Genomic DNA, 19,603 nt, shown 5'->3' on the forward strand with positions numbered 1-19,603 from the left:
GGAAAATGAACTCTTGCGTCGCTGAGATGCGACGGAAGTCCTTACTCCATAAGCAGCTGTCCTTGAATGCACTCGGGAAACATGTTACAGAACTAAAATTACATCATTTAAATGATTTTTTGGCATTATTGATCTAACTATTCATACCGGAGTAGTGATATAAACATTAATGGTGAGTTGTCAAGATTATAACGTGGTAGCATTAGCTAGCTAGCTTATTTGATAACAGTTTTGATTGGGTTTGGAAACAAATTCGCTAACGTTAGCTAGCTAACAAGGCACAATCTAAGGTTGGAGTTTGATTCTCGACGAATAAACTTGTAAATCAGATAGCTGAAAGCCTTCATAGACTCTTCTTACCTCAGTCAGAGGCTGCAGGATAAGTGGGATATGTGTGCGTTGGGTTTCGCATCACTGATTATAATATAGCTCGCCAGCTTGAAGTCCGAACAAAATAAACGCAACATGCAACAATTTCAAAGATTTTACTGAGTTACAGTTCATATAAGGAAATCAGTCAATTGAAATGAATTCATTAGGCTGTAATCTAAGGATTTCACATGATTAGGAATACAGATATGCATCTGTTAGTCACAGATACATTAAAGAAAAGGAAGTGGATCAGAAAACCAGTCAACCTTACCAAACAAAGTGGCAGGGTTAGGCTGTTGAAGTTGCAGATTGTGCCATATAGTTGACTGAACTGTTTTTTTCCTCTCGTTGTGTTAGTAAATTTTCCCAAGCCCAGTGATGTCAGCCCCTAACTCGAACCAGAGAAAAGCATGCTGGGGCGCTAGGGACGAGCTGTGGAAGTGCCTTGATGATAACCAGGACAATGCCTCCTCCTGTGAGAAGTTCCAGAAAGAGTTTGAGGCGAGCTGTCCAGCTCAGTGGGTGAGTCTCCCTGTCTGGTCTCAAGCCTAGCTTATAACCTATTTGTTATTCTATTGAAAATGACAGTCTATCATAGAGTAGCCAGAGAGAGAGAGGCTAGATCTAGAATGTTTGTGGTTGTTCTAATTCCCTTATTTCTGTCTTTGATGTAGCTACAGTAGTAAACTCAGTGTGGTCACCAACCCTGATCCTGCTCAAATACATCCTATCTCACATTGATCCTGACAGGTGAAACACTTCACCAAGAGGAGAGACTTTTTGAAGTACAAGGACAAGATGCAGACGGAGGGCTTTGAGCCTGCTGACGGGCCTAAAGAGTCACGGTCCTAGCCAGTAGCCACTGGTCAGAAGACTTGAGAGGAGGGCTTCCTGGGGCCTCCTGGTTGATGGACAGCAGTGGACTGTCACTGGTCACAAGAGCACAATCTTGCCATTCCTCCCCAGTGACGATAGATGCTGGATTTCAGTGACCTAACACCTGGACACTGGGTAGATGTCAACTACTTGCCGCAGTCAGATTCTCAAGCTTCTCCGCAAGTGTGCACTTGTCTCGTTCACTCCTCGCCTCAGACTAGTGACCGTACCTACGTCACGCATGGGACAGGTGTGTGGTGAGGTAACCAGGGTGAGCGCTGTGGAAAGTGCACCCCTCACAGTCAGACATGGTTCTACAGGCTTTCTCTGTATCCCTCTCTGCTCTCTCGATACAATGTCAAGGGGTTGTATGTGGTGTGACACAAATCAACTGCTCCGTGACTGATAGTCTAACCACAATCGTTTCTTTTTTATGCTATTGTCAAAGATAGATTCAGATATTGTTCTTTATTTATGAATAGACAGTGATATGTTACGTGTGTGTGATTGGTTGTGATAAATAAAGACGAGTCAATGGTTCAGTATTATTTTGTAACAATTGTGTTTAATTTCCATGAATCTAGGCCTATTCTACGAGGTGAGTTGAATATGTGTGGAAACAACTACATTAACGTTATCCATGGAGGTTACAGTTCATTGGATTGGTTGGACACTACAAGGCACATTTCTTTTTTTATTTTACAAGTTGGCATGTATTTACAAAGGTTCTATATCTGTCTTCTAAAACCACATCAAAGTTTGAAAACTTGTGCAACGTCGAATAAATTATAAACAGAGATGTAGGATTTAGATTGCTTGATGTGCATACATTCTGTATCGGCCTCCATTTTCACGACGACAGTGGATAAAGTACAAAAAGGCACACGATTACATTTCAATTGGTTCAAAAAAAATATAGAGCATTTCATACAAGTCATATGGTCTATGATAGAATGTACACGTTGCTCTGTAGTCATAGGGACTGACGGCTCTTGTGATTTGGCTGTTGATTGGAGAGGCTCTTTACTCTGCAGTTTTCTCTCTGGTCTCTATTGTGTCTGTCTTGACACCCTATTCTCTATTGTGTCTGTCTTGACACCCTATTCTCTATGGCTCTGGTCAATAGTCGTGCACTATATAGGGAATTTCAGCACACTTAACAGTAGGGACCCAGTATGTAACAGCATGAAGACTGTATACTACTGTAAATATAGAGTATAATTCTAATTAGCAAAGTGTCATATGCATAGAAATACTGTTCATGTGGTTGTTAGCTCAACCTTTAGGAAAATGTGTGACATACAATATGCTGTGGCTTGTAGTCATAATGGGTAAACCCATCTTGAATCAATGTTTTTTTTTTGTGGGCTATGGGATGGAGAGATTAGAAAACAATATAAAAGTAACATTTACAGTAATATGGAGTAAAAGGCAATATGATCCGTTGACTTGAGTTGGGAGTCTATTCCGTGCACCTCATATAGGCTACTTTGGCTGCGTTTACACAGGCGGCCCAATTCAGATATTTTGTGCAATTATTGGCAAAATAAAAAAATGTAAAAAATCTGAACTGGGCCGCCTATGAAAAGGCAGCCCCTGCGTCTCCTCCCTTGTGGTGCTTCTTCCACCCAGTTTTCCCCAACCTGCACGATTCTCAGACGTTACCAGCACAGTTGAAGGAATAAGCCTCAGTCCCTTTCAATTTGGCATTTACAGTAAAAGAGACGGCGAGTGTCTCTGATCAGAGACGTCTTCTGCATTCTTCTTTCTGCCCCCCCCCCGTGACTCTCTGCACTCTCTCTCGCGCCCCCGCGTGGTTATAAGCTGCCAGTGAAGTTCCTGGCGATGGCCCAGTCTGGGTACTCAGTCAGGTTGAAGAGGGGCACGCCCCAGGTCATTATGGCCAGCATCACCACTAGAACACCAATCAGATTCACCCCGAATCCTGCCTTCACCTGAGACAGACGACAACAACACTGGGTAAGAACGATGTACTTGTTCTCTCGCTTATTATTGAAGAGCACCAGTGTGTACCTAAGCCTAGGTGTTCTATTTAGGGTCCTGTGTTTTGTACAATCATGTGACATAGCAAGTCCTCTTATTTCTCATGTTTGTTTTGGTTGTATTATTATTTGTACTTTTATTAGTTATACTAGTTTGATATTGACTATGGCACTGTTGAGTAGAGCTCGCAAGTTAAGCATTTCAATGTGCTTGAGCATGTGACAATAAAACTTAACTTGCATTTATCCAGAAATGAGAATTACATCAACAATGAAAGCAATATTGTCTGAAGATGGTGCTGGGCCATCTGACATCATAAGGAAAAGGGGATCCGTTTGATGAAAAAGCTTTGAATAGAAGGTTCAAATCCAGGCATGTCAAATGATTGCGCAAAACACAGGGCTCTCGTTATAGTGATTGATTGCTGCTCATTAAAAGGTATTACGACTGTTAAATAAATCTCTTATAATCTTGTATAATAGGACTGTTACATAAAAACGTCAGAATTGCAACAACAGCCTTTGATTCTGCTTGGCATTGTGCTGTCCCGTCCCAGTGGGGTTTGTGCTTATGTGTTTGTGTCTCACCATGTCGCTGATCTGCACATGTCCGTAACTGAACACTATGGCGTTGGGGGGGTTCCCGACAGGCAGCATGACCCCAAATGACACACACATGGTGGCGGGGATGAGTGTGTGGAGGGGGTTGATCTGCAGGGTCTCCGACTGAGAGAGGGAGACAGAGGTCAGAGGTCGCATAACTGCGTGTCACGCAAAGGAACAGGGTGTTTTCAATAATATTGACAGCGGCACAGAGAGAGGAGGGCGAGCAGATGGCTGTGTTGATGTTGTGAGAAGAGAGTAGAAGTGTGTAGGCTATTCGAGGACACTGGGAATCGAGCTGAGAAATTGAAGGATGGGGCTTAGGTTCTTCTTCACGGGCTCTCAGGGTTAGAGGGGCTAGTCAGGGAAGAGAGAATAGACGACTGTGGTTCTTTCTAGAGCAGAGTGTATACACACAGTGTGCTTCTTACCAGAGATGATCGAGAGGACAGGCAGAGAAGACGGACAGGGAATCACTGTTATTCTTACCAGAGCAGAGAGGATAGGTAGGAACACGGTGAGAGTGGCGGGGTTGCTGGCGAACTCTGTAACCGCGGAGACGAGCAGGCAGGCCAGCAGCGTGACCATCCACGGGGGTAGACCACTCATGGGCTCCAGCTGTCTGCCGATCCACACACTCAGCCCTGACACCTGAAAACACACGCAAACACATGACCAGACACACCACACGATCAGACACACACTACGTTGAGTTGTCATTGATGTATGTAATATAGATTGTGATGCAACCTCATATCACATACTGTAACATATATACTGTAACCCACATTGGAAGGTATCATGTTTAGGATGGCACAATTCCATGTGTTCAACAGCTGAAGACCTGCATCACTATACTGAGAGATTTGTTGTTTACAAAAGGACATATTTGGGCCTTTTTGGAGCCTTTGTTCATGTTTTTTCAAGGCCCCCATACTACACAATTAGGATGAGGAAGTGATTTGCTGTTTGGGGTAAGTTTCTCAAAAACGTGAAATAACAACAACAAAAAATGTGTCTGGAACCTTCTATAACATGCCGTTTAAACAGAGATTTGGTTGTAAAAAAAATACATCTTCTCCTTTTACACTTTTCTAAATCGAGACCAAAATGAGATGTTGACCGTTCTCCCGTGACCCAAATCATTCTCTATTGACCCAAATTAGGCAGAAAGTGTGTGAATTATAGATGTATTGTCATAACTCACGACCCACCTCTCACATGCCTTGGGCCCACTTTGGGTTCCAAACAATAGTTTAAGAAACCGTGGTATCGTATGCTACCTTGCAGCATGAATTAGACTGTTTGAGAAGGTTTTAATCCTAAGCAATCTGCCCTGTGGTGAGTATCCTACACATTGTTTGTACAGTATACTATATAACCTGGTACCTTGCAGCCAGCAGCCAAGGCGTAGCCCCCTCCCACAAGGATGACGATCTCCCAGGGCATTAGATTCTGGAAGTCTTTCCAGGTGATCATGGGGGCCATGGGGTCTGGGTCTCTTTCTGCAGAGCTGTCCCCTGCGGGGGTTCTGGGGGCCCGAGAGAATGGCCGACGGGCCGGGATAAGGAAGAGCAGGAAGCCCAGTAGCACAGAGACAGTGGCGTCGGTCCTGTAGCCTTTCCTGCGGAAACAAAACAACATTTAACAGTTTTTTTATTATTCAACGTTAGACTCAATGAGATGCATTTGAAATGGCACCCTATTCCGCTAACAGTGCGCCATTTTCCCCCCCCCTTTGATAGTGCAATACCAAAAGGGAGCTACGTACTTCTCGAACAGCGACGTCCACCCGGGTACGAAGCCCGGTTCTCTGGTGAACCACAGCAGAGTCATCAGGATGAAGAACACTCCTGTCACCACCTCTGGGTAGCTACAGCCCAGAAGAAACAACACACAGGTCAGTTGGATTGTTTGTACCATCAATTAGTCCTCACATATTGTTATACAGCTGGTTTCTTGCCCCCAGCTGTAACTGGAAAACAAGTCTAAAAATCACCTGATGGGCCCAAGCTTTATGTACTCGTCGTGGATCTTCCTCTCTGACAGCATCTCTCTCCTTGTCTTACGCTTTTTACTCAACGAGCATGTCTCCCTGAAACTTGAGACACGCGACAACACCGCAAGGTTAATATCACAGAGATACCTGTACAATGTGTGTGTGTGCGTGTCTTCCTCCATTTCACATGCATGCGAGGTGCTTACTTGCAGCCGAGGAAGAGGAAGTGCAGCCAGACCCAGGTCAGCAGCAGCATGATGATTGCGATGGGGAAACTGAAGATGAACCAGGTCCCGAAGTTGATCACCTTAGCATCCGGGTAGCGACTGCAAGGGGGTGGAGAGAGAGAGAATAGTTAGTGATGGGAGGAGATACAGAGAGCATGGTTAACGGAGACAGGGCGGACAGCTGATCGTCCTCGCAGTGGCAGAGCACATGTAATCACACCTGCACAGGATCGGTACATCTGAACATCACACCTGCCGGACAAGTACAGGATGGCAACAACAACTGCCCGAGTTACACCACGAATGCACAATCCCTCCATCAGTACTCAGACTGTCCGCAATAGGCTGAGAGAGGCTGGACTGAGGGCTTGTAGGCCTGTTGTAAGGCAGGTCCTCACCAGACATCAACGGCAACAACACCGCCTATGGGCACAAACCCACTGTCGCTGGACTAGACAGGACTGGCAAAAAGTGCTCTTCACTGACGAGTCGCGGTTTTGTCTCACCAGGGGTGATGGTCGGATTCGCGTTTATCGTCGAAGGAATGAGCATTACACCGAGGCCTGTACTCTGGAGCAGGATCGATTTGGAGGTGGAGGGTCTATCATGGTCTGGGGGGGTGTGTCACAGCATCATCGGACTAAGCTTGTAGCCATTGCAGGCAATCTCAATGCTGTGCGTTACAGGGAAGACATCCTCCTCCCTCATGTGTTACCCTTCCTGCAGGTTCATCCTGACATGACCCTCCAGCATGACAATGCCTCCAGCCATACTGCTCGTTCTGTGCATGATTTCCTGCAAGACAGGAATGTCAGTGTTCTGCCATGGCCAGCGAATAGCCCGGATCACAATCCCATTGAGCACGCCTGGAACCTGTTGAATCGGAGGGTGAGGGCTAGTGCCATTCCCTCCCGAAATGTCTGGGAACTTGCAGGTTTTGGTGGACGAGTGTGGTAACATCTCACAGCAAGAACTGGCAAAACTGGTGCAGTCTAAGAGGAGGAGATGCACTGCAGTTCTTAATGCAGCTGGTGGCCACACCAGATACTGACTGTTACTTTTGATTTTGACCCCCCCCCTTTGTTCAAGGACACATTATTACATTTCTGTTAGTCACATGTCTGTGGAACTTGTTCAGTTTATGTCTCAGTTGTTAAATCTTGTCACGTGTAAATATTTGTATGAACATGTTGAGTTTGCTGAAATTATACGCAGTTGACAGTGAGAGGACGTTTCTTTTTTGCGGAGTTTATAACACCAGCAATCACCAAGAGGCTCAGAATCTGACCTATTGGTGTCATGTCTACGGTGTTGGACGACAAGTTGCAGGGTAATCTCTCATGGACAGACTAAATGGATGCGATGACTAGAGAGCAACAGTTGTCCCGGTGCTTTGGTTTTCCGGCACTGGTTATTTAGACGTATCAGGGTTGGGTGAAGGTGCTTAAAGTGGGGGCTTGGATTTCAAGCAGAACATTTTTGGAAGTGGAGGGGCTCTGGCTCGTTAGTATCTTATCTCTTACATCTTCCCCAGAACCCAACGGAGCATCTGATGGAATTACGGGAGATAGTAGTTCTGGGTTAAGACCCACTAGGGATACCCTCAGTATCACAAGTCATTACAGACTCAGGGAGGGGCCACTACTACAACCTTTAGAACCAGCAGAAACTAACCATGAACCCTTTTCTTTTGATCATGATCAGAACATGACGTCTGTAAGACCTCTGCAGGTCATTGACCACACAATGAATAAGTTCAGGTCTATTTTCTGCCTCTATGGCCTATGTGGAAGGATATCTAGTAGTCGTCAATAGTGGGCAGTGATATGGTAATATCACTGTTTGCTGAAAGACAAGCTGACTCGCTGCTTCTTCTTCGTATACTTGCTTTGCTGTTCGATATCTGCCCGGTAAAAGACTGAACACATGGATATTCTGACAATTCCAACAGATAAAACTGTTAAATCAATCAATGAATTGCTGTTCCGTCCACTCAGTCAGCCATATGAAGGGTCTATGCAAACACCCCCCCACCCCTCCTCACCCCACTGTCTGCGGTCAAGGTTTATTCAGGGCTTTCATTCCTTTTTCCATGTGGAAGTACCGGCCAAGGTCCTGCTTGCGCGTGCACAGAGTCAGATGAACTCGTAGATCTCAATGTTATGTCTCTGTGTGCAGACATAAAAATGGGATTCATGAGTTCATCTGACTCTGGGGAAGTAGATAGGGGGCTTCATTGCCAAAATCCAGAAGTATCCCTTTAATGATTGATGTTGATGGAATCTTTTGGAATTTGCTATTAGATGCAAGGCAGATTGTATTGAGTATCATCCATTATTTGTATTGCCACCTCCAACTGTCAATATAATACAATAATATATGCCATTTAGCAGACTGCTTTTGACAACCTGCATACCAGTGTTTGGAGGATGGGTCTGTTGTGAACATTACTCATTGTTGGAACTCTCTGTTCCCGCAGTAGCAGGATAAAGATGCCTACAGGGTTAGGTTTAAGGTTCTGGTTTCACTAGTGTGGACCTGTTATAGCTACTCAGACAATAAATCCTCTTTTGGGGATCACCAGCAAACCCCCTGACTCACAGAGCTGTCCTTCACCAACCTGGGCCCCAGTTTGACAGAGCCACAGGTGAAGGAGCTCCATACTACTGACACATATTATAGTTGCACTGGGGAGGGAGGGAGGAAAGGAGGGGGTAAAGAGGGAGAGAAGGAAGACTGATATGGACAAATGTCAGATTTACCTTTGTCCAACAAACTTTAAGATGAAAAGAGGCCATTTTTCCCTGGCTTATCCTAGCTGATTTATTAAAGTGCCCAGGAAATCCGATTTGCGGGATTGTTGAGAGGGTTTACACCAATCCTTCAATCCATCAATCCCAGGCCTCTTTGTCCTTTTGTTTCCTCTGGACCTCGGTCACGGAGTTAAACATGACATATCGCATCATTCAATGTTCCCTCTAAACTGCGAGCCCTTCCTCCAGGACAGCCGCGCAGAATTAAACGCCATGCCGCGCAGAGACGCAGGATATGGAGATTCACTGATTTCGCCCCATTAGTTTGCACTATATAGATCAACGTTTTTTTCTGTGTTCGAATCAACATTATAAGCAGGCCTTTTTCAATGCAACAAAACAAAACAAATCTGGCTTTGCAAGATTGAGTCTGTGATTTTGTTGTAGGCAGAGCCAGAGCGCAACAGAGTAGAATTCCACGAGCGGGGGTTGCCCACCAGTGGTCTTTGAATCGCTCGCGCTTTTCCGATCAGAGCCCGCGAGTGTGCACATTTGTTAATATTCTTAGCGGGTTATTAACCCAGTTATAGATAAGTATAGGTTAGAAATGGGGAGTTACTGCTTACCACTACTGGAGCACAAAATGTGTAGGCTACATTTCAAGCGGTCTTTAAAAAGCTTATGTCTTAATTAAAGGGGCAGTGTTGTATTTTGAGACATATTTGAATATGCAAATAAGCCAATAGCAGAGGTAACCTACATCGTCTCATTCTCTGCATAGTAATAATAATTCATGTTATTTTGTAAAGTGGTTTACTGTGTCATACAACACAATACAATGCAATTGACAGTCAGCTATTTGGCCCATGGTGTTACAGACCAAGTAAAAAATAATTAATGTCAAGCCCTTCATAATATCAAAAACGTTTTTAAAAGTCTCATGCAATGTATGCCTGCACTGAACACCACATATAGGCTATATCATAGAAATCAAAAGCTATTTCCATGTGAAAATGTTACAGAATTTGTTGGTAGGCTTACATTATGCTCAAGTGGCCAGAATAGCCTATTGGCTACTGTCTAAAACGGTAAGGTTACTGCCTCAGTATTCATTGTAAACGTGAGCCGGAAGTTGCACAAAATTCTCACTATGTTCAAGTTTCCACTCACAAGACTCAGTGCCAACCAAAATTTGAGAGAAAATTGGTATCATTCATCTGATCAACTGTCTATCTATCCATTTAAGTTTCACTGAGATGGAAATGACAGATTGTTATTTGGCTGATATTGACAGGGCATGGGGGTATTAGTCAGGTATTGTATCTAGTAGTGAGAAATGTGTGGTATTGTATTTTGTTGATATTAATAGATCATGTGTAACCAGTGTGAAATGGCTAGCTAGTTAGCGGTGCACACTGGTAGTGTTTCAATCGGTGACATAATTTGCTCTGAGACTTTGAAAGTTGTTTCCCTTGCTATGCAAGGGCTGTGGCTTTTGTGGAGCGATAGATAACGATGCTTCGTGGGTCCCTGTTCAGAGGGTCCCTAGTTTGAACCCAGGTTGGCAATACTGTTACACAAAAGACATTTGGCTGATAGTGTATTGAAAGGCCATGGGGTATTGTACCTATTGAATTGCATTGGGGATAGTGTATGATGGTATTGTACCTATTGAATTGCATTGGGGGTAGTGTATGATGGTATTGTACCTATTGAACTGCATTGGTATTGTACCTATTGAACTGCATTGTGGGTAGTGTATGGTATTGTACCTATTGAATTGCATTGGGGATAGTGTATGATGGTATTGTACCTATTGAATTGCATTGGGGGTAGTGTATGATGGTATTGTACCTATTGAACTGCATTGGGGGTAGTGTATGGTATTGTACCTATTGAATTGCATTGGGGGTAGTGTATGGTATTGTACCTATTGAATTGCATTGGGGGTAGTGTATGGTATTGTACCTATTGAACTGCATTGGGGGTAGTGTATGGTATTGTACCTATTGAACTGCATTGGGGGTAGTGTATGGTATTGTACCTATTGAACTGCATTCAATGCAGTGTATGGTAATGTAGCTTACTTATTGAACTGTTCGGCGAAGATAAGGTTGGTGGAGGTGCCCGTGATGGTGATGAGGCCTCCAATGGTGGCTGCATACGTGATGCTGAGCGAGAGACATTTACAGATCATATGATCTCTCTTGGTAGGGTAGCGAGAGTTCTTGCTCTCCTTCTCCTTCTTGGGCTCTGGGATGCTGATCGCTGTCTGGAACAGAGAGAGGAACAAGTATAGTGAGTCACTGTTTGTGGGAAATATATATATATATAACATACATATATATTTTGTACACAATAAGGAAAATAAATGATGGGACAACATCTAAATATAGCTCCCAGTGTTGGTCAAAGCTCAGAACGCTTATATTCTTGATTTGACTGAGTTTTCCTTGAGCCTGCTTCTTTGCAAATGAGTGGAATCATGAACGGTGGTTTGTTTGTTGTGTTCCCATTTGTCCTCTGGATTTGCTTCCTGGATTTGCCTTTTGTTTAGCAGCACATTGACCACTCTCTCAAACGACTAACTACGCCCTCTCACGGCACAGACCGAGGGCCTGAGACGTGAAACGAACTACCCCAGCTCGGAGTCGACTCACTATAGAGAAGTAGGCAAAACTGTAGACGCTGCTGACAGTGTGTTTGCGAGATGCCGGTCAAAAGGCAGTTTTAAAATCGTCCTGCGACTCCTTCCGTGTCTACGGACATTCCCAAAGAAACAAAAACCAACTTTCTGAGAATAAGTGCACAACTGATAGTCGCTTATAGATATGTATGGCTATGTAGATCAGTGGATGCTGCTGAGGGGAGGACGGCTCATAATAATGGCTGGAACGGAGCGAATGGAATGGCATCAAACACATAGTCATTGCTATCAGGGATCCTTGGTACGTCCATACGCCTAAACCTAACCCCTAAACCTAACCTTAACCAAAACACCTACCTAACCTTAACCCTTACCTTAAACATTTTAAGTGTCAACTTCAATGGGGTAGGGACGTCCCAAGGATACTAAGTTCTCATAAAAACCTTGCTTTACAGAGTGTAGGCTACTAAAATAGCCAGTTGATAATTTACTTCCTTTCAGGGGTATAACATTACAATTGTTATGTGTTTGTAGATTGATTGAGGTGATAATGGCCGGGGTCATTTTTGCTTGTTTCTTCTGTTTTCCAAACTAGCAATAAATGAGCTTCAACTTTTTAATTTTTTTAATATTGGGAGGAGGGGTTAAGACCCGCCTTTCCGGACCTCACTAAAACTCAAACCCTGGTTGGGGCCCTGTGTGTAGTGAGTGTGTCTACTGACCGATGGCAGGTGTCCGTTGGTCTGTTTTAGGGACAACTGGCCCAGACTGGTCTTACTGGCCTTCCTCCCAGTCCCGTTAGTCTCCACAGTCGGCAACTGAGAGAACAAAACACACAATGGAGAATTAACGTAGAGGTTAAAGACAGATGTCCTTACACAGATTTACAAAAGGTTTTCTATTCTCACCTCAGTCAGAGTGCAGAGCTCCTGCTTCATACAGCTGTGGATAAAACACAACAGGTTCATAATTGACAACACTGGAGTTGTTTTCATGACGTGGACTGCGAGCCTGTATTGTGTGTGATTCTTCAGTGATTGTCTCAAAAGCTCCCCAGGTCTTTACCTGTCTCTGCGATACAGACGGTCGAGTTGATTCTGTTCCAGATTCTCTTCCCTGTCTGCAAAGGAGCAAAACAAAACCATTTAACGATCACAGTTAGGCACAATTCACCATGTCACCGAGATGTTTACTGCAGACAGTGAGGGGAAAGCCATACCGCTGAGGCAGCCGTCCTCGGTGGCCTCGACGGTTTCGGAGTCTTCCTGGGTGTCGGCCACGCCGGTGCTGATGAGCTGCTGCAGGACGGCCTCAGCGATGGGCATCACCATGGCAGTAGTGGAGGTGTTACTGAGCCACATGGACAGGAAGACCGTACAGCACATAAAACCCAGCACCAACCTGAGAATACACACAAGGAGAGAGAAGGTTGTGTGTGTGTGTGTGTGTGTGTGTGTGTGTGTGTGTGTGTGTGTGTGTGTGTGTGTGTGTACACTTGATTTATATATGCTTGTGTGCGTTTGTGGTAGCTGCGTACTTACATGCCAGGCTTGGCTCCGGCAATCATGACCATGCGTAAAGCGATGCGTTTGTGGAGATTCCATTTCTCTATGGAGGCCGCCAGACAGATCACCCCCATCAGCAGCAGAGTGGTGTCCTTACAGTACTCTGCAGCTACCTGTACCAAAGACAGCCACGCAGTATTTATAGCACTCTATACACACAAATACACTCGATCCTTACATGTGACTCGCGCACACCTGGATTCGGTTGAAAAATGCTCAACATTTTTTTGAACATATTTTTTACTTTGACCTCTTCTGTGTTCATGTTTGCCGATAAGCATGAATTGATGTATTTGTACTCCAGGATGGGCTCAGATGGATCAGTTGGATCAACATGTCTGAGCTTTGCTCATTTCCAAACATTTGCGATTGGAGGCATACAAACTAAAATGGGACCCAACAATCGATGTGAGAAGGCAGGGGAAGGTTTTACACGTAACACCTTCCTGTTTGTGCCAGGTTAAAACTGAAGTAAAGCAATCCTTTTGGTGAGGTGAGGTGTGAGAGAGCAGCACTAAGTACAGTACACAAGTCTAGTCATCAGAGCAAAGAGTTGCATTAAAAACGTGGATATTTGCCAAACACGATTACAAGAGCTTATAATAACACTAACAGCCTGCTTTGGCAGGTTTTGTCCATGCGATCAGATCACATGAGCGACTCAGTGGTTCCTTTTTATGTAACACTGATATAGTGAGGAGAGGGAACCATTAATGGTGGTCATTGGGAGGACTTGGGGCTGGTTAAATGACAGACCATTTCCTGTCCAGCAGGGGTTAATGGGTTACTCTGATCAGTACATAAGGCCATCATCTCAGTGCTAAGTGCTTCACTGGAGACGACCAGAGAGGATCTGACTAGAATGCTTCCTCTATTATATTAGACGTTAGCATACAGATACCTCGTGATAACCTGACATCATCAGATCAACAGTTATCAGAAAGAGTGAGTCACTCACACGTTGACATGGGTCTGTGACATCACTACCGTCTCTTCACTAAAAGAGAGGAGGATGGTGAAAGGTCAAACGAAGGGTAACTTTTAAGACTTAATAAAGTGTTTATAAAGGCTTCATGAAGTGCCGTACAAGGTCATTGTCTGTGGTTGTTAGTTCACGCACGAGGCTACATTTGTTAGCGAGTGTAAACCAGGTGTCAACAACAATGCTGAGTGTTTTGTTTGTTTCCTCAGAATGGGATTTGGGGTCAACCTACTTCCCTTTTCAGTCATCACAGAGGCATTACAAAGCAATGGGACGGGACGTCTCAGGTTCTTCCTAGAAAGCATCCATCCATACGCTACTCCACATATGTAACAGTATTGAGTGTGTTATTTAGAGCGACCGAAAGGGGCGTACATGTTAGAGTATACCTCCTTAGAGGCCCCAAGTATCCAGGGCAGCTTACTGTGAATACACAAGGAGTATGGTAAATTCTGTAAATGCTTAGAGATCGGATTTTACACTAAGAGAAGTGTTAATTTGGCAGTAGTGGGTGTCAGGTGCTCAGATGACCGTATTTACAGTTGAACAAGAATTATGTGAAAGGAATATTTTGGGTTTCAATGTACGTTTGTGTGTTTGTACACTGAACAAAAATATAAACGCAACATGTAAAGTGTTGGTCCCATGTTTCATGACCTGAAATAAAAGATCCCAGAAATGTTCCATATGCACATAATGCTTATTTCTCTAAAATGTTTTGTTTAAAATTGGTTTACAACCCTGTTAGTGAGCATTTCTCCTTTGCCAAAATAATCCATCCACCTGACAGGTGTTGCATATTAAGAAGCTGATTAAACAGCATGATCATTACACAGGTGCACCTTGTGCTGGGTACAATAATAGGCCACACTAAAATGTGCAGTTTTGTCACACAAAACAATGCCACAGATGTCTCAAGTTTTGAGGGAGTATACAATTGGCATGCTGACTGCAAAAATGTCTACCAGAGCTGTTGCCAGAGAATTGAACGTTAATTTCTCTACCATAAACCGAGAGAATTTGTTAGGCCTCACGAACGCAGACCATGTGTATGACGTTGTGTGGGCGAGCGGTTTGCTGATGTCAACATTGTGAACAAGGTGCCCCATGGTGGCGGTGGGGTTATGGTATGGGCAGGCATAAGCTATGGAGAAATGAACACAACTACATTTTATCTATGGCAATTTGAATGCACAAAGATACTCTGACGAGATCCTTTGGCCCATTGTCGCGCCATTCATCCGCCTCCATCACCTCATGTTTCAGCATGATAATGCACTGCTCCATGTTGCAAGGATCTGTGCACAATGTCACCCATTGAGTGTGTTTGGGATGCTTTGAATCAATGTGTACAACAGCGTGTTCCAGTTCCCGACAATATACAGCAACTTCACACAGCCATTGAAGAGGAATGGGACAACATTCCACAGGCCACAGTCAACAGCCTGATCAACTCTATGCGAAGGAGATGTGTCGCGCTGCATGAGGCAAATACACCAGATACTGACTGGTTTTCTGATCCACGCCCATACATTGTTTTTTAAGGTATCCGTGTCCAAGTCATGGGAAATCCACAGATTAGGGCCTAATTAATATATTTCGTTGGACTGACTTCCTTATGTGAACTGTAACTCAGTCAAATATTTTAAATTGCTGCATGTTGTGTTTCTACTTTTGTTTTGTGTGTGTGTGTGTGTGTGTGTGCGTGCGTGTGTGCATGTGCGAGCTTGTGCGCGCGCTCCTGGTCCTCAGTACCCTTAGCAGAAAGCGGGAGAAAGAGAGAGGAGAGTGAGTGATAGTTTTACTGACCTCGCTGGACTTGAGCACTCCGAACAGCGGGTATAGGAAGGCTGGTACGAGGGCAGCAGCTCCCAGGGGTACAGCCTCTGACACCCAGTACACTGCTGTCACTATCAACACGTACGCACAGCAGGCCTCCTACAGGGGACAGAGACACAAGGGGGTTGAGACATAGGGAAGAGACAAGAGATTGGGCGTTCATGCAACAATGCAGTTTGCCAAGGTCCAAACCTTCTACATGTATGACTGTATCGTATTTTTGAACGTTGCTTATCATGAAAACACGGTCAATTATTGAGTATGTGTCAGTGTTGAACTTAGTGAAATTCGGGTGAAACAAACTCATTGCTAGGTCCCCCGTATTGTCAGGGTTTATTTGTCTGAGTTTATTCCACTAGGGTTTATTGGAGTGTAATAATGCTGTTCACTGAAAGAAATTGATTTAGATTTTTTGATGAGATTTTTTTAGGATCCCCATTACCCGACACCAATGGGGACAGCTAGACTTACTGGGGTACAGCATATAACGAAAAAGACATTACAGACAAAAGACTTTACAATTGACAGACATTTAAAAACGTTAACATGTCGAGTGTGTGTGCATCTATCAGTTACAAAGTTCCCGTGAGAACAAACCCACTGTGTTCGTTAGTCACATTTCAACACCATTTATTTGCCACGGAAACAATGGAGAATGTGCTCAGTTTGTGAAAGAGCCAATCCAAATTCCAATCTAGTAGTTTAATCAAAATGGGATTTGTTAAGTCATTCATTTAAACGTACCTGTTTAACCTTTTCGTTTTCTCGGAAACTCGAGGCAGCTTTTCATCAAAATAGATGAATAACTGAATGTTTTTTTTTGTTTGTCGAGAACGACCGAGTCAAGTTTTTTAGACACTGAGCTCGTCAAATCAATGAATATCTTGGATCTTCTCCATTAGTGAGCTGTGCATATCTACCTCACCACATTTGAACGATCCTTTGTTACCACAGGCCCAGGTAGAGGGGTTAACGTACAGTACTCCCACAGGACCAACAGCAGTGGTCACATTGTACAGTAAACCAGCGGTACCTTATCCTGCGTAGGTGAAGACGCCATCAGAACTTCTCATAAAACAGGTCCTTAAAACGTGATGTGTGTCAGGCACTTGTCTGACCAGTGTATCGTGTAATTCCTGGTGGAGTACAGGTTGTCTGGAGAGTGAGGTGAGGGGGGGTCTGGCAATACATCAGCTATGCACACACACACACACACACACACACACACACACACACACACACACACACACACACACACACACACACACACACCGTCAGACTGTCCAGCAATGCACGCACGCACGCTGGTAGTGTAACCTCTCATGGAAAACAATGTTGAATATTGTCGTGTATCACACAGAGACTATTTGGCCTCTCCATTGGTGCCTTTGAGGCAGGCAGCCACCGACCCTGGCCACGAGCACCTGGACGGGCACGTTCTCCACATGTGCCCCACTGGACACGCCCAGTCTTGACCACCCCACCACAGGTGGGAACACAACACCTCCTTTCTGTGATTGAGATAAATATACTGGCTGTTACACACACAGTAATAATCTAATTTGGCCACAGGGAAAGCGTCCCCAGGTTTTGCCCCAGGAAACTGAGGTGATCTGACTGATCTCCCAGGAGTTAGTGTTTGTCAGATACAGGATGTGTAGTCAGATCTCGGTCATTCAGGAGACTGGGGACAGAGACAATCAGAGATCCTAAGAGATTATTATTATCTGAGGTTGTCACTCAGTAGAGAACTGTCATGGAATGAATGGACTTTCAATGAATCAATAAAATCATTTTTTTCAGTTTCATCAGAGAACCGGGTTTATTGAGGCAATCATGAGTTATTTCTTACTTACTGACAGGTTTCATTCAGTTTGGTCGTAGGGAAATACATTTCGAAATGGTTTAATTGCTCAATTTGTTTCTCCAATCTACCAGGTGTATGGATGGACTGTATGATATTTCACTGCAATGAGCAAGCGATTGTCAAGAGGTCAAAGGTGACTCAGCAGACGGTTTCTATCCACATCTGGAGGTAGCATGGTCATGTGAGTTCTTAAGAGTGAGAATTGGGAGGGAAGTTCACGTCACCTTTCAGACCATGACTCAACATAACCCTTAAGTGTGTGATGTGATCAATAAAAGAAGATGGCTTTTAGTGTTATCGCTTCATCAAGGCCAAAGGCTTTTAAAAAGATAAGTCATCTGGATAGCCGTTCATCAGTGTTGACGGTGTGATTTTCAGATGATTAATGTAAGAATGGATTCACTCACCAGTTCAATTCCCCTTATCTTCCTCTAGAGAAACAATGACGATTAAATGGAAACACCGGTTTGCATTTCCTCATGTGAGCTCTACTGATAATCTCTGAACACAAGTTAGGTCAGTTAATCTGCTCATTGGACAGACATTATGGCTCCTGACTCAAACCCCAAGAAGCTGAGTTCATCCTGCTATCAGAGATAAGGAGGATTCCTAACCTTCCCTGAGACCAGGGGCCAATACTCATAAAGCGTCTCAGACTAGGAGTGCTGATCTAGGATCAGTTCAGCGATTTAGATCATAATGAATAAGGACCCTGAAGACTAGGCTTTAGTTCAGTGGGCAGTCTCGGAGTAAGAAGCGTGGGTTTGAACCCAGAGAGGCACATTAGTACAATAGGAGAACAGAGCATGATGGGTTCTGTAGCTGCAGCTGGCTACATGCTCCATTGTTCTGTCCCTTCTCTGAACTTGACAAATTCTGAAATTGATGAGAGAGGGCATTCTGGAACCACAGGTGGTTCTACACAAACAGAACGAACAGATCCTTCCCCACATCGCTGAGCTGAGTTATATAACCTAATAGCTTGGCACAGATTCACTTTCTCCCTGTCGCCTGTGGTGCCAACCGCTGTACAACAATGCACCCTACTGTGAAGTGTAAACACGCGGAATGGTGCACTTTACGCACAGACGCCAAGTGCATAACAAAATGCGTAAAACAAGTTTCCATTAGCAAAGCGTGATTGGAATATGATGTAAATCGAAATATTTGTACTGTGGTTATGTATTATGGCTAAATATAATCATAAAGACACTGACAGCTGTTCTCATCCCCAATTTTATTCTGCTTCATATACTTTAGGCTAACTCGGGAGAACAATGCAGACAGCCTACCCATGCGCAATATTAGTCATGCTCGTGACATGTTATGATGAATTCGGGTACTCACGCTGGAGGGGTGGATGAGGGGTAGCGGCAGCAGCGACAGCGGGATCAGCACCACCAGGATCAGCTTGCGTGCTCTCCATAGCTTCTTGATAAGGTCCATCCTTGCGGCGGCCTCCAGCCTCATCGGGGACTGCTCGCCTGGGTTCGGTCTCAGCGCAGAGAAGCTGGCTTGCTGGTCCCTTTTAACTGGTTATTTGGCGTGACATGAAGTCTTAGTGAAAGTAAAATGAAAAATCCCTTTAAATGTCTCCTTCTGGAGTGAAAACTGGAGTTTCTATTTGCAGGTTCTGCTTGTTTAGTTCTGGTGGCGATGTACTGCAGTCTACAGCGCACAGTCCTTCGTCTGAAAACTGCTCTTTGGACAACCTCACCTCCGTACTTGACCTGCAGGCAACCCCCACCTCTGAGTTCAGCTAGGAGTTCTACAAGTGAAATAAATAGTTTCCTGACTTCTTTTTCAATGCTGCCTGCCTACTTATTCTTATCTGAATACCAGATAAGGACTCTTCTTCAGGGCTCCCTTG

At 44.3% G+C, this 19,603-nt stretch overlaps 2 protein-coding genes across 2 annotated transcripts; one reads left to right on the forward strand and one right to left on the reverse strand.

The window, feature by feature from the left end:
• Positions 1 to 38: 38 nt before the first annotated feature.
• LOC135515988 (cytochrome c oxidase assembly factor 6 homolog) lies at positions 39 to 1,793 on the forward strand. Its single transcript, XM_064939904.1, has 3 exons — positions 39 to 172; positions 730 to 894; positions 1,123 to 1,793. Exons 2-3 carry the CDS (start codon positions 751 to 753, stop codon positions 1,222 to 1,224), a joined length of 246 nt encoding a protein of 81 aa, XP_064795976.1. The 5' UTR covers positions 39 to 172; positions 730 to 750; the 3' UTR covers positions 1,225 to 1,793.
• Positions 1,794 to 19,603, reverse strand: LOC135515987 (solute carrier family 13 member 4-like). Its single transcript, XM_064939903.1, has 15 exons — positions 19,081 to 19,603; positions 15,837 to 15,965; positions 13,022 to 13,158; positions 12,700 to 12,881; positions 12,546 to 12,600; positions 12,389 to 12,422; positions 12,203 to 12,298; positions 10,921 to 11,105; positions 6,060 to 6,179; positions 5,854 to 5,955; positions 5,626 to 5,727; positions 5,244 to 5,478; positions 4,344 to 4,505; positions 3,840 to 3,977; positions 1,794 to 3,203 (listed from the first exon to the last, which is right to left on the reverse strand). The coding sequence occupies exons 1-15, from the start codon at positions 19,201 to 19,203 to the stop codon at positions 3,066 to 3,068; spliced, it is 1,938 nt and encodes a 645-aa protein (XP_064795975.1). The 5' UTR covers positions 19,204 to 19,603; the 3' UTR covers positions 1,794 to 3,065.

This window comes from Oncorhynchus masou, chromosome 27 (genome assembly GCF_036934945.1).
Source record: "Oncorhynchus masou masou isolate Uvic2021 chromosome 27, UVic_Omas_1.1, whole genome shotgun sequence".
In the NCBI taxonomy this organism is placed as follows: Eukaryota; Metazoa; Chordata; class Actinopteri; order Salmoniformes; family Salmonidae; genus Oncorhynchus; species Oncorhynchus masou.

Bases quoted from the DNA above. Each gene is read 5' to 3' on its own strand.
- LOC135515987 (XM_064939903.1), bottom strand. From the start codon at position 19,203: ATGAGGCTGGAGGCCGCCGCAAGGATGGACCTTATCAAGAAGCTATGG. The intron at 5,956-6,059 runs GTAAGCACCTCG...GCGTGTCTCAAG, and splicing joins TTCCTCTTCCTCGGCTGCAA to TTTCAGGGAGACATGCTCGT. The intron at 3,978-4,343 runs GTAAGAATAACA...TCCCTCTCTCAG, and splicing joins TACCTATCCTCTCTGCTCTG to TCGGAGACCCTGCAGATCAA.
- LOC135515988 (XM_064939904.1), top strand. From the start codon at position 751: ATGTCAGCCCCTAACTCGAACCAGAGAAAAGCATGCTGGGGCGCTAGG. The intron at 895-1,122 runs GTGAGTCTCCCT...TGATCCTGACAG, and splicing joins CGAGCTGTCCAGCTCAGTGG to GTGAAACACTTCACCAAGAG.